This window comes from Micrasema longulum, unplaced genomic scaffold (genome assembly GCF_059751315.1).
Source record: "Micrasema longulum isolate JH-2025_06_02 unplaced genomic scaffold, ASM5975131v1 h1tg000020l, whole genome shotgun sequence".
Classification (NCBI taxonomy): domain Eukaryota; kingdom Metazoa; phylum Arthropoda; class Insecta; order Trichoptera; family Brachycentridae; genus Micrasema; species Micrasema longulum.
Window position 1 is genome coordinate 1 of NW_028277228.1, and position 13,032 is coordinate 13,032.

General features: G+C 30.2%; 1 protein-coding gene across 1 annotated transcript; it reads left to right on the plus strand.

The window, feature by feature from the left end:
* Positions 1 to 679: 679 nt before the first annotated feature.
* Positions 680 to 9,223, plus strand: LOC148285584 (pentatricopeptide repeat-containing protein 2, mitochondrial-like; the record flags this gene model as incomplete). The annotated part of the gene is made up of 7 exons (XM_088243317.1): positions 680 to 782; positions 2,802 to 2,996; positions 4,728 to 4,824; positions 6,063 to 6,124; positions 8,189 to 8,299; positions 8,779 to 8,886; positions 9,014 to 9,223. Coding segments are annotated over 7 exons (823 nt in total), but the record flags the coding sequence as incomplete, so codon positions are not given.
* Between the last annotated feature and the right edge of the window lie 3,809 nt (positions 9,224 to 13,032).

The following is a 13,032-nucleotide window of genomic DNA, read 5'->3' on the forward strand; positions in this document are numbered from 1 at the left end:
ATTTTCATATTATAATACCTCTAGGGCACTTAACAAAGTGATTCTATGAAAATCAATTTTAATTTGACATAAAAACTTTAGTGAAACAATTTATTTTAAGTTCAATGCTATGGTTTTATTCAAATGATTTAAAGAAAAGAGGGCTTTCAGTTTTTTTCCGAAACATCACTACACTCTCACAGTTTCGCACTTGTGTTGGGAGGGCATTTTGTGCCACAGGGCCTGCGACTACATTAATGCGATAGCTGCATACGGGTATAATGACTTTTTATTAATTTTATTATTATGACATTAGTAAATAAACAATCATTACAAACTGGTTTTCCAAATCAAGAATCTTCAAATAATTTGTGTAATCTGCAAGTTTAATCTAGGAGAAAAAACCCGCACTGGGGTTAAGACATTCAAATTGTATGAAAAAATAAGCTGAAATAATCGGCTAGTTGTTTGGCTCACCGCAGGCGCTGGGCGCGCTTTATTAATATTAATATTAGGATAAAGATACAAATGGTGGGGATTGGCACTTAAACTCTTGATTGGCCAACAGGCACTCTCACACTGATCATTTCAACAAGCTCTGGATACTTATAACTTATTTAAAAATTGGAATTTGAATAATGAATCACTCGAATGTTTTCCTTGATCACAAATTACAATTTTGTGTTGATTTTTCTTTTAGGTTTAACAAACAAAATAAAGATTTGAGGTTCGGAAGTTTTATATTTGGTCCTGTGGTCATGCGGTTGTTCCATCACTTGGACAAACCAGAGGAAGCATTAAAAGTGAGTTTCTGGATTATTTTACTATCATAGGTGTAGATGTTAGCGCATTTGCCTGCCAGGTCCTGAGTTGGATTCCAGACAAGGTTGACAATCGATATGTTTCATAGTTTTTGTGAACTGCGCATCTTAACCGTAAGTATATGAATTATTAACATACACAACCCTGTTTTACCATACGGTAAATAATGAAAAGATTATAAATTATTTATTACTATGGTGAATTTATAGTAAAACACATCCTTGTTTAGGAAAAAATCACATTTTTGATCTCAACTGGAATCAAATATGGAATTCCATGCCCGTGCATAAAGACAACCGCTATAACCATTACACCACAGGAAACCGCCTTTTTAATTAATAATTTCTTTATTTTTATTTTTTTTTAAAGCACTAACTACCTATTTTATATTTCCTTACTGACTGATTTTTAAACTATACAAGCTTACTTATCAAGGTAAAACTTAGTAGTGAATATTAACCTATTTTTGAAATTTTAACAGTTCTGTACTATATAATTTTTTTATGATAAATGTCAATGATATCATTTAAGGCGTCTCAATTTAGCATTTATAATAATAATTATGGATAACTTATATAGCGCCATTTTCGTAATATAATACCTCAAGGGCGCTTTACAAAGTGATTATATAAAGATATATATTTAACTTTTTAATTTAAGAAAAATAATGTACTTTGTCACCACATGCTCAGAATTTATTAAAATGATTTAGAGAACAAGAGGGTTTTAAGTTTCTTCCGAAACATCACTTTACTCTCACAGTTTCGGACCTCTGCTGGGAGAGCATTCCATGCCCTAGGGCCTGCAACCGCAAATGCGCGTTCGCCAAATTTAGTGCGCTGTTTGCGTAGAGGTATAATAACTTTTCCTTTCGACGTTGATGTAGCTGATCTAAGCGTAAGACGTCTGTCAGCTAGTTCATCTGGAATGCAGAGTTCCCTTAGATATTCTGGAGCAGAGTTGTGCAGTGACTTATACATATTCCACCCTCTGTGGGAAACGTAGCCAGTGTAATTCCCGAAGTAGTAGAGTGATATGACTGAACTTAGAGATTCCAAAAATAAGTCTCGCTGCGGCATTCAATACAGACTGTAAGCGAGTCATTTTATTCATTGGTAGACCTGCGTAGATACCATTACAATAATCGACTCTAGACACTACAAACGCATTTATTAATTGACGGGCGGCATCAACTGGCAAATTTTTGCATTTAATCTGTCTCAGCATGATCTTATCGTTCTACTAATTTGAGCGTCACGAGAAAGGTCAGAATTAAGGATGACTCCCAGTAGTTTTAACAGTGGGTAAAGCAGTACTCCTTACATCGGGTAGTTCCGTATCCTGAATCAAATTCTGTCGTCTGGCTGAAGCCATCTAACAAATACAGTACTTTATCAGTAATTCGCCGCTTGATTATCCGACAACTCCTATGATCTGCCATTTTTTTACTACTTGAATTCACAATCAGTAATTCGCCGCTTGATTATCCGACAACTCCTATGATCTGCCGTTTTTTTACTACTTGAAATCACAAAATCAAGCTTTAGATTTCTCCAGTATTCCTATGTTAAACTCAATAGTTTTCTGCTTGCCTAGATTCGAGGGGGGTGATTTAGTTTTGCTAGTTTTGCTCGAAATAATAAATAAAAGAGTAAAATAATTGACAATAAAAGCAATTTTAACAAAAGAACCTGTAGTAATTTTGAATTAAAATTTAAAACATCACCCCAAGTTAGGAAATCTGTGGATCGAATTCCGCTCTGTCGCAACTTTCCCATTTTCTAAAAATAGTTTTTTTTTTCAGCTTGTTATAAATGGACCCCAAAATGGAAATATTTAGGCAAATCAAAATTATCTATTTTTTTTAAAAAAGAGGGTCATTATTGTATTTTATTTTCAATATTTAAATGACAATACCTTTTCTCATCTTAATTGTTATTTAAATTTGGGTACTTAAAATATAGGTATTTCAAAATTATATTTCCTACGTTTATTTCCAGATTTTTGAACATCCTGAAACAGATGGGTTTTTCGATCAACAAATGTCGTATCATATACTGATGGATCTTCTTTACAAGCACGAGATGTATAATGATGTACTGAAGGTGTTTGAGTATGCAGTTTCTAAGCAAGCCCACATGACCAAATATCCCAAACACCTCGTTGTGCTTGCTGTAGCTACCTGCTATAAACAGGTAAATTTGTTTAATATTATTTCCTTTAATACCTCATGGCCTTATGGCCATGTAACTTTGAGAATTAAGTGATGTTTCTTAACTTGTCAACTCCTGTGTGGCTGTGATGTCACACAAGTCTACATAGAATACAGGGCTTGATATAAATCTCTTTTATTTTTTAGAATACTGAAGTCATATTTTGTTATAACAGTCCTGAATTTTATTATTATTATTTTTATAAATTACGGAAAACAGATGATTAAACAGTAAACCTACATATATTATAATTTTCTGTTTTTGTTTTTAAATTTATGCATTTCAAAATATCTAATTTTTTGCCTAATATATTTAGTGACATGACATTTCAGTGGTCTTTTAAAGAGTTAATCTAACTCAATTTACAAAAAACTAAATATACATTTACAACAAGAAAAAATGCATAGGTCTGTTATAGGAAGGTAAGGTGATCAGTCTTTCGCTTCAGGAGCCAGTCCAAGGACAATATAATATTGCTGTATAAAACGACTTTATACATTTTGAATCAGGTTGTGGTCCTGTGGCTAATGTTGCGGACTCCACAGATCAGAGGTCCGAGGTTCAAACCCCACTCTACCCCGACTTGATTTCCATTTTATAATAGTGAGTTATTTACAACTCATTGAAAATGGTCACCAAAATTGAAATATTTGGGTAAATTGTAAGAACGCTAATATTTCTTTTTTCTTAAAAAAAAAAAACAATATTTCATGTTGACCCTCCCAGGAATCGAACCCAGGACCTCAAGCTCGGTAGGCAAACCCGCAATTTCTATTTATTTAGTCGTCTAAAACACTTGTCCAGAGTTTTTGGTCTATTTCACCCCCAGAGATGTATTCTTCAAGCAAGTTCAAAATAGAAATTGACAATATTTAAGACATAATAATTTCATAATTAACCATGTTCCAAATTTAGGGCCGCGTTTACAAACGCTATCCACATCAGTACATATCGAGACGGTATAAAGTAAAATCGACATTTATGTAGGAAAATGTGTATATCTGTATGAAAGTTTTAAGTATCTTTATCAGTGACCTGTAATTAAACATGTTTAGAAAAAAAAATTGCATACATATTATATTTTTCATACAGAAAACTTAATCTTTGTGGATAAAATTGGCCCAGAGGACTTTTTCCCGAGTGCCGAGTTAGGAAACGGCGAATCAATGACCTTTAGAACAATAACACTTACAAAAAAACAAATAACAAACATTTCACATGCGTAGCACCATACAATATACAAGCTAAAATCAGGTCACCGCATTTGCTTACGATGTAAGAGGTCTTGGATTCGATTCCCGACTTGAAATATTGATTTAACAAGGTGTTTTCAAACTGTATTATTTCATAGTCCCTGGACTGGCACCTGAATCGTAATTTTGATCATCTCGCCTTCATGTAATAAATATGGTCATTCAGATAGTTGTACAGAATTAACAACTAGTATTTCCTTAACACATAATTCTATGTTCAATAATAATTTCAACAAATTGTTTGTTATTAATGAATAAAATCTGTAATTAAAATAATTAAGTTCATAAATCAATAAATGATCATCCTTCGATGGGTTAAATTTTCTGGTCTATTCAATTTTTCCCCCTAGAAATTTTCCTCATTTTCTGTGTTCCCTCATTTCCTCATTTTCTGTGTTCCCATATTTCCTCATTTTCTGAGTTCTTGAATATTATTTTATATAAATGTTTACCACTTTAGAATACTCCACAAAGTTTTGAGTATGCCAAAAAGCTTTGGGCCAATTTATCAGAAATAGGACACATACCTATGAGACGAGCTGTTACATTCTTTTCTGGTAAGACTTAAAAAATAAAATTATTAATTAATTATTATTGAACATCATCTATTATTTATACTTACTGTAATTGTTTAGTATCCAATAATCCCTAGCATCTAGTATTAAAAAATAGATTGTGTTCAATAAAAATAAAGTATTATTTTGGATGTTAGTAGCACTGACTTTGTAGTTCATTGTTATGTTTTGAAGGAATAAATCAATTTATTTTGTTTTATGAACCACTTTTTTTATTGTCACAACCGGCTAGTTTCGGCAACTCACATTGCCCTCTTCAGGGTTATATAATAACTAAATATACATACGTAAAAGAAACAGTGAACAGTGGGTGTCGATAAGGATAGAGAGGGGGGTAATTGTGTTTATGGCGGGGTAGGGGTAAGGGTAATTTAAGTCAAAGCCCTATTTCCAATATTTTGCCTGTAAAGTCTAACCCTCCCTTAAACACAATTACCCCCTCCCCTACCCCTATCCCACCATAAACACAATTACCCCCTCCTCTATCCTTATGATGTAAGTCATAACTCGATAAGTACAATAATAATAATAATAATCAAAGTTTATTAACAAAAATAACAATAACTTTATCTACTACATAAACACTTAGGTAATAGATTTCTCTGGATCATGTCTAGTCTGCCTAACTAGGTACAACCTGTTTTAAGGACAGAATCGACAGACAGAGCCGTAGAATAAGTTTCATCCCATTTGTCACAAGTAAAAATTAGAACAGTGTCATCTGCAAATGCAATTATAACACAATTTTTTTATGTGTGTCAGACATAAATCATTAATATACAAAATAAACAAAATCGGTCCCAAAATACTACACTGTGGTACACCAAAATCAATGTTTTTTTCTTCACTATAATATTATCTAATTTTACTAGTTGTGTTCTACCACATAAATAGCTTTTAAAACCAATTTAGTAAATTACCTTGCAAACCTATATTTGACAGATAAACTATATAGAATTTCATAAACAATAGAATATCCTTTGATACTTGGGTTAGTTATATGTATTTTTTAATTTTTTAAAATCTGGAATATAGAGCCTTTATATAACCTTTTTAAGATCAAATATTTAAAAGTGGTCAATGTCACAATTTTTGCACATCCATCGTTCTACGGTCATGACGATACAACAATTTCTTTCAACCGATCAAATTTAATTTACATTCTTTGTTGATTGAAGCTGGGATTCTTTGTCTCAAATGCTTTTATTTTACATTTGCAGCTCTGTGCAAATGTAAAATAAAAGCATTTGAGACAAGAATCCCAGCTTCAATCAACAAGAATGTAAATTAAATTTGATGGGCTTGAAAGTAAGAAAAATTGTTTTAAATATTATTATTAATTGGCACAAAATATCATGTAACCTAAGCCAGTGTACTTTTTTAGAAAACATAATTATTTCAATAAATAAGAATTGTAATTCTATAGCATTTAATTATCTATGCATATTGTGTTTCTTAAAAACATGTACACTAATTTGACAACTTTGAGTAGAAATTTTACAATTTCAGTAAATACATTTTGAAATATAGACAACGTACATAGATACTACTGACATATAATAAATAGACACGTTATTCCCATACGAGCTACATCTACGATTATAGCAAATATTATGTTCCCTTTAACAATTTGTACAACAAAAAAAGAGACAGTGTATCACGATACACATGTATCCTTTGTTCATATTTATTTCTCTAAAATTCGTGACTATAGATAAGATACTAGCAGGCAGCTGTCAAAATTTTTAACAATGTATCGGGGACTTGAATGTGACTGTTTTTGTTCAACCTCTCTCGGCTTCAATTCGTACGGCACCAAATTTCCTCGCTTTTTAATAATTCGTAATGCTTTTAAACATTTGGCAACTGTTGTGTGGTCAACTCCTAATAATTTTGCAAGTTTGTTTTGCGTCCGACAATGGTATTCATTAAGTATTGCTACGAATTTTGGTCTTTAAACTTTTTCGGTGCTCCAGACCGTTCTTTATTTTTAACATCAAAATCATTATTTTAAAAGCGTCGAAACCCTGCATGTTGTTTCCGACAGAGTGTGTTCGCCGTAAGTCTCCACAAGAATTCTATGTGCTTCAACTAAAGATTTTTAAAAAAAAACTGTTGGTACGAAATTCAACATGTTTAACGCTATAAAAAAATATGTTGTTTACACTTTGGCGAAATAACATATACTGTCATTCCAATACTAATAATGGTGGATATTCATGATGAAGTTGGCTGCAGTACTGCCTGATGCAAACAGGCAAAGATAACACCATCTGTCGAGTAACAGCGAGAACTTATTCAAGTCACTTAGAGATATAACTAATTATTTACTTAGTATATCCAAATGCTTGGAGAATGTTGCACATTGTGTGAAGTGACCACTCAAACCAACCAATGCGGTTCATAAGCCCTGTAAATGCCTAGACTTCCATATTCCTTCTCTTCTTTTCCCTCTGTTGCAACAAATTTACTTGTTCATAATTAGTCTGATCATGATGGAAGTCCGTTAGAGAATGAAGGCGAATCCGCCAATTGGAATGCTATTTTCTCCGTGCTCGTAATGTGTCTATTTAATTATACGTCATTGCTAGGCTCAGTGTGTTTGAATCTTCAATAACCCTGTGTTAATGGGTTAGTGCCTGTTAGTGAACTAAGTAAACATACAAATTTTGTTTGTGTTAGTAGGCACACTACAATTATTTATATAAAAACTTACTCTTACGCACACAAAAAGCAGACATTATTAATCATTTGAATGTACTGTAGATATTTGTTTTTTTCTCTCTCAATAATTTGTACAAGATACCACTTATATACATCATTATAGATTTTAAAAATTACCTTAAAATATATATTTTTTTTTTTATTCATAAAAATGCACATGTTGCAAAAAAATAACGTATCCCTAATTCTGTGTGGCCAAGAGCCCTGTGTTGAGTTGGGATACAACATAATGTAAAAAGTAAGCACGCATATTTATTTATTTATACATTCATTCAAAATTACACTCGTTCAAATATTAATGAATGCTTTTTAGGCTGTGCCCATGTCAAGCCATAATAATTAACAATAAAAATTACACACTAAAATAATTATATTATTAAAGAATACTGAAAATATAAATTATTACATAAACTTGAATAAACATTTGGACAACACGCTTAATAGTATATAAATCTATCATCTATTCAATGCACAAATTATGCTTATTTATTCATTTTTTTACCTCAGAATGTTAAAAAGATTTTACGTTTCTTTGATTTTACTCAATGAAACTTCTTTGTTACTGACTGTTTTCACTAATGTTTTTGTATTGTTTTTTTTATCACAAATAAATATTTTGTAGATTGCTGCTCTTGCTGAATTAAACAGGGCTGATGATGCCCTTCCTGTATTGCGTTCTGTATTGGACTTTGATACTGGTGAAAATGTTAAAAATACATTTACAATTGACTCGGTATGTATATTTACGGACATTTCAATTTTCATCTATATTATAACAATAGGCTTATACTTACTGATATTCGAGTGCATATAGGTGCCTAGGTTTTCACGGTATCTTTTTTGGGTGATCCCGTGTATGTTGGATTCGTTCCTACCTACTTTTGCAGGAGCCATCTTCAATGTTAACTATGTGTTTTGTAGAAGAAAATATGTGTTTATGTACTAGTAATTTGTACCGTGTCGCAGTTGGCAGCAGACACATTCCATGTCAATTTTATAGTTTGTAGTGCCGGGAACCTTGTTAAGTGTAATTTCAGCCCGTCATCTTTGTTAGTAATTTTCGGGTGCTTGTTTATTTCAATTCCCCCTTTTCTTATTCGTGTACAGTAATTTCTAGGTTTATGCAAAATCTTTGGTTCGAAGGCGTAAAGATGTCCAGAACAAAAAATTACATTTCAGTTTTTTCAACTAATTGTTTTTCCCTTATTTTAGATTGAACGACTAAAGTTGTCTGTTGAGAAAAGTAATAATGCAGACATAAAACGAGAATTCAAACAGACCCTAAAAGGTCTCGAGGACAGACAGCTAATCGATAATAAGGCAAGTCTATCTTTAATTTCGTACAACTACTTGAGAATAATTACAGAGGAAGAGATTTATTATAGAAGTATTGGTGTAAGTTTAGTACAAATACTATAATGTTTTTTAAAACTAAGTATAATTTCAGAGTTTAGATGACCTTTTATGCATGGAGATACAACAGACTATTCAGACACAATCTCAAGATTCCCGACTTCATTCTTCCTTCCAAAACACGCAGTCATTCAATCGACGACCGTACGCGAGGCAGGGGCTTTCCGATAATACATATTAAATAGTATAATAGTGTGTAATATTGTTATATTTTAGAATTTAACAAATACAGAAAATTAAAGTATACGCATTCTCATTCACCTTCAATATCGTATATTTTAACAATTTTAAAAATGTATTATTTACGTTTAGTTATTGTTTATATAAATTTAATGAATAAAAACTACTGTTAAAATGTAATTTCATACATTTATGTTTATTCTCCTCAATATATGGGTCCATGTATGTAGCATACTAAATAATTTTTAAGAGTGGTATGCACATCCCTGCAAAACATACAAACATCTTCATAATTTTTGTTGCCGGAAAGATAGTGATCAAAAATAACAAAGGTTGTGAAAAGTTAGCTAACCCTATCAAACCCAAAATCCTCATGTGTATGACGTATCAATGTGTCAGATCTTTTACCTATTACACCATGGCTTGGTTGTCATGTTTTTATATAATTTACCCCATATATTTTATATTAAAAGGAAAATTGATAAATAAAACAAGACAGATGTTAAAATTATACCTTTATTAATTTGTGGCAAGACAATGTCGATTCTTTATACTAAATCACAGATAACGAACTATCCAAGCGAAAATAAATGCATAAAACAAACTTAATGATGCTATGTTTAAATTCTTACAATTCATTCACTCTATATATATTTTTTGTGAGATCAAAATCTGTTCATATATTAACTAGATCAATAGATTTCAAAATAAACGACTGAAACTAGAGGTATCTTTACTATAAATATGTACATATTTATTTAAGTACATAACTCACATTATTCCTTTCTTGACTAACAGTCATAATAATGGGCATTTTGTTGGTATGAAATTTTATACTTTTCTAATTTACAATAGCCTGTTCTTTTCTCAATACCTGTTCTTAAATAATATTTAAGAACAGGTATGTATTAATTTATTATATCAGTTAGTACATAACATGTGTTTTTTAATCAATAATATTGTGATATAGGACTGTTAGTCAGGAAAGTCATAATATGTTGCAGTTGAGTTTACAAAACTCAATAATACATGCATATTTTTAAAAATAAATTATTTTATTGCATATTTCATTTTCAAGTTTCATTCATAATTTGTAATGTTTTAAAATTGTTCTTAAAAATCATCAGCATTCATAAAAAATGCTATTTATTGGTAATCATAAATACATAATGTTCAAATTTGTCATTTTTCCGCACCAACAATGTGATATTCAAGGACATAAAAAAACTGTTTTGTATATTTAAAAAATAATTTTGATTATTGCTATTTCAATGTAGAAAACCAATATGTACAAAAAACATAATATATGCTCAAAATAAAAAAAAATGTTTCAAAAAACAATTCATCTATTCCAAAGCCAAAACATTAAAAATATTGTCTATTAAAATTATTGTAGGAACAGAATAAACTTTCTCCCGGTTTAGCAATACATTTTCTTCATGGCACTTAAAATATACAATTACTATAAATATAAGTATCAATTCCTTTCGAGAAATTAAGATTTAAATATAAACAAGATATTATTAACTAATTAACACAAAATGGCACAAGGCACTTTTTAATAATTTCAGGAAAGCACTACACACCTATATTAGAATATTGTAATTTTTTTTTTTTTAGTAAAAAACTAATAAATGAGATTTACATTATTTTAAAAAAATACACATGCATATTTTGAAAGATAATATAAAATAGACACAAATATTTGTTCTGCCCATCAAAATACAGTATTAAGATGTTCATAATCGGTATGAATATTTATTATTCCCATGTTTTGATTTTACTTAAAAATAGATTCCAAATTAAACAATCATACAAAGCATTTTTTTTTCTTCCTTTTAAAGTAACAAAATATTGATTTTAGATTAGGCATTTTTTAAAAACGAGATTGGTAATTTCTAAAAACTAGTTTGCTCAAATATTGCGAAAATAAATCTTTAAATTAGACATTTTTTCTGCATAATATTATGAAATAGAATCAGAAGGAATATTGAATTGAAAAATTTGGTAGTAATGCACGCTGACCGACAATGTGTAGTTTTTGTCTATAGATTGGTGAAGTGTTTTCTTATAATATTATTTAGTAAAATCAATAATAAATAAAGTATTTATTATACATAAAGTTGAATAAAAAATGTCTATTTGACCTAACTATGTCCGGAGTATATTTTTGCTATTTCTGTAAAAATCCCGAATTAATTTATTTGGAACGATAACAATAATTATTTGTAAAATTGTACCCTATTTTTCGTTGTTATTTTACAAAGGAAGTTTCTACACTTCATTATTATAATTGACAATAAAAATTACATTATGATAAAAATTTAAAGCATAAATACAATATTATAATAATTTACAGTCTTATTCAACAACACGAATAAAGTGTGTGTATATAAAACATTTTCTAAGAAATCAAGGTAGTAAACAGGAAATGATCATAAAGCCTTAAAAATAGACAATCATAAATATACTTTATCAGTGTGTGATGTTACCAATTTATTTTTTTCTATCTAATTTGATAGATTATTATTTACAGATATTTCAATAGAGATGAAAAACCTCTTTGATAATAGAATATAGGTCTAGACCAGCGGTGGGCAATTAGGTTTAGTGGCGGGCCATATGAATATACCAATTCTTTTTGGGGGTCACTCGACCGTCGACATCACTCGTGCTCTTGCGAGCCGAACACAACTGATTTAAAACCAAAGTGCCTAATGTCTATTAAGTAATGAAAAAATACAATTTGAAATGACATTTTAATACAGAACATACTGACTGCAAAACTTGTTACCCAGAATACTCACTCTAATTTACAAAAAAACAAAGTGAAATCCTCGACTGACGGCCGGGCTGCATGTACTACTGTGGTCCGTTGAGAAATTGAACAGGAGCCAGAAGGGAGCACTTTGCGCACCAGATCTGGCCTGCAGGCCGCTGGTCTAGACATTTACAGGGGTTAACCTATTACCAGCTGGTTCAAGTAATTGCTTTACACACTGCGTATCATTCACCATTCTACCTATGTTTGAATGTGTATATTTCTTAAATTCTTCCATCCGTGAATAAACTCATTTTTTTCTTTAAAGAAATAAATTTTTGAATTTTTCTCAAATTAATTACATATTTTAACAAAATAACTAAACCTTAGTTAATAATAGCATAAAGCTCTACGGCATGTTATCATCATTGCGCCGGCAATATCTGTTAATTATCTTTTTTTTCAATTCTGGAAAATAATTAGATAAATTGTTTTTTTTTATTGGTAAAAAAAAGGAAAATTACATAAATTTATTTAAAAAAATATTTAATTGTATATATTGTTAAAAAAAAATTGTGTAATCTTTTTTGTTATATAAAAAAAGAGAAATTAAAAATACTTTTAAAAAAGAAAGTTCACTTAACAGTTATTGCTGGCACAACGACACTGTTATTTTTTCCCATTATTTGATCAATTAAAATTTTCAAAGTTATTTGATTCATGTTAGTATAAAATCGCAATTTTATATTATTATAAATATACACGCACAACAGAAATGCGGAAAGACTCAACTTGCATCACAAAACCAATAAGTATGGTTAAATTATACGCACACATATATACAAAAATGCTTAAGATTGAATAAAAAACATATTTTTCATATTAAAGAATGAAATCGTTACTGAAATAATAATACAAACACAATTCACACTAATCAAAGTAATATTTTGTTGAATCCTAGGATTCAACAAAATATTACTCTTCATGATCTGGTAAAAACACAGTCCTAAAGAAAACATTTTTTTTACTATCAAGTGTATTGAAATATTTAAGCGTATTTTAATTCAATCTAAAATAAGTCACATTGGTAAAAGTAAGACAGATTTGTTTAT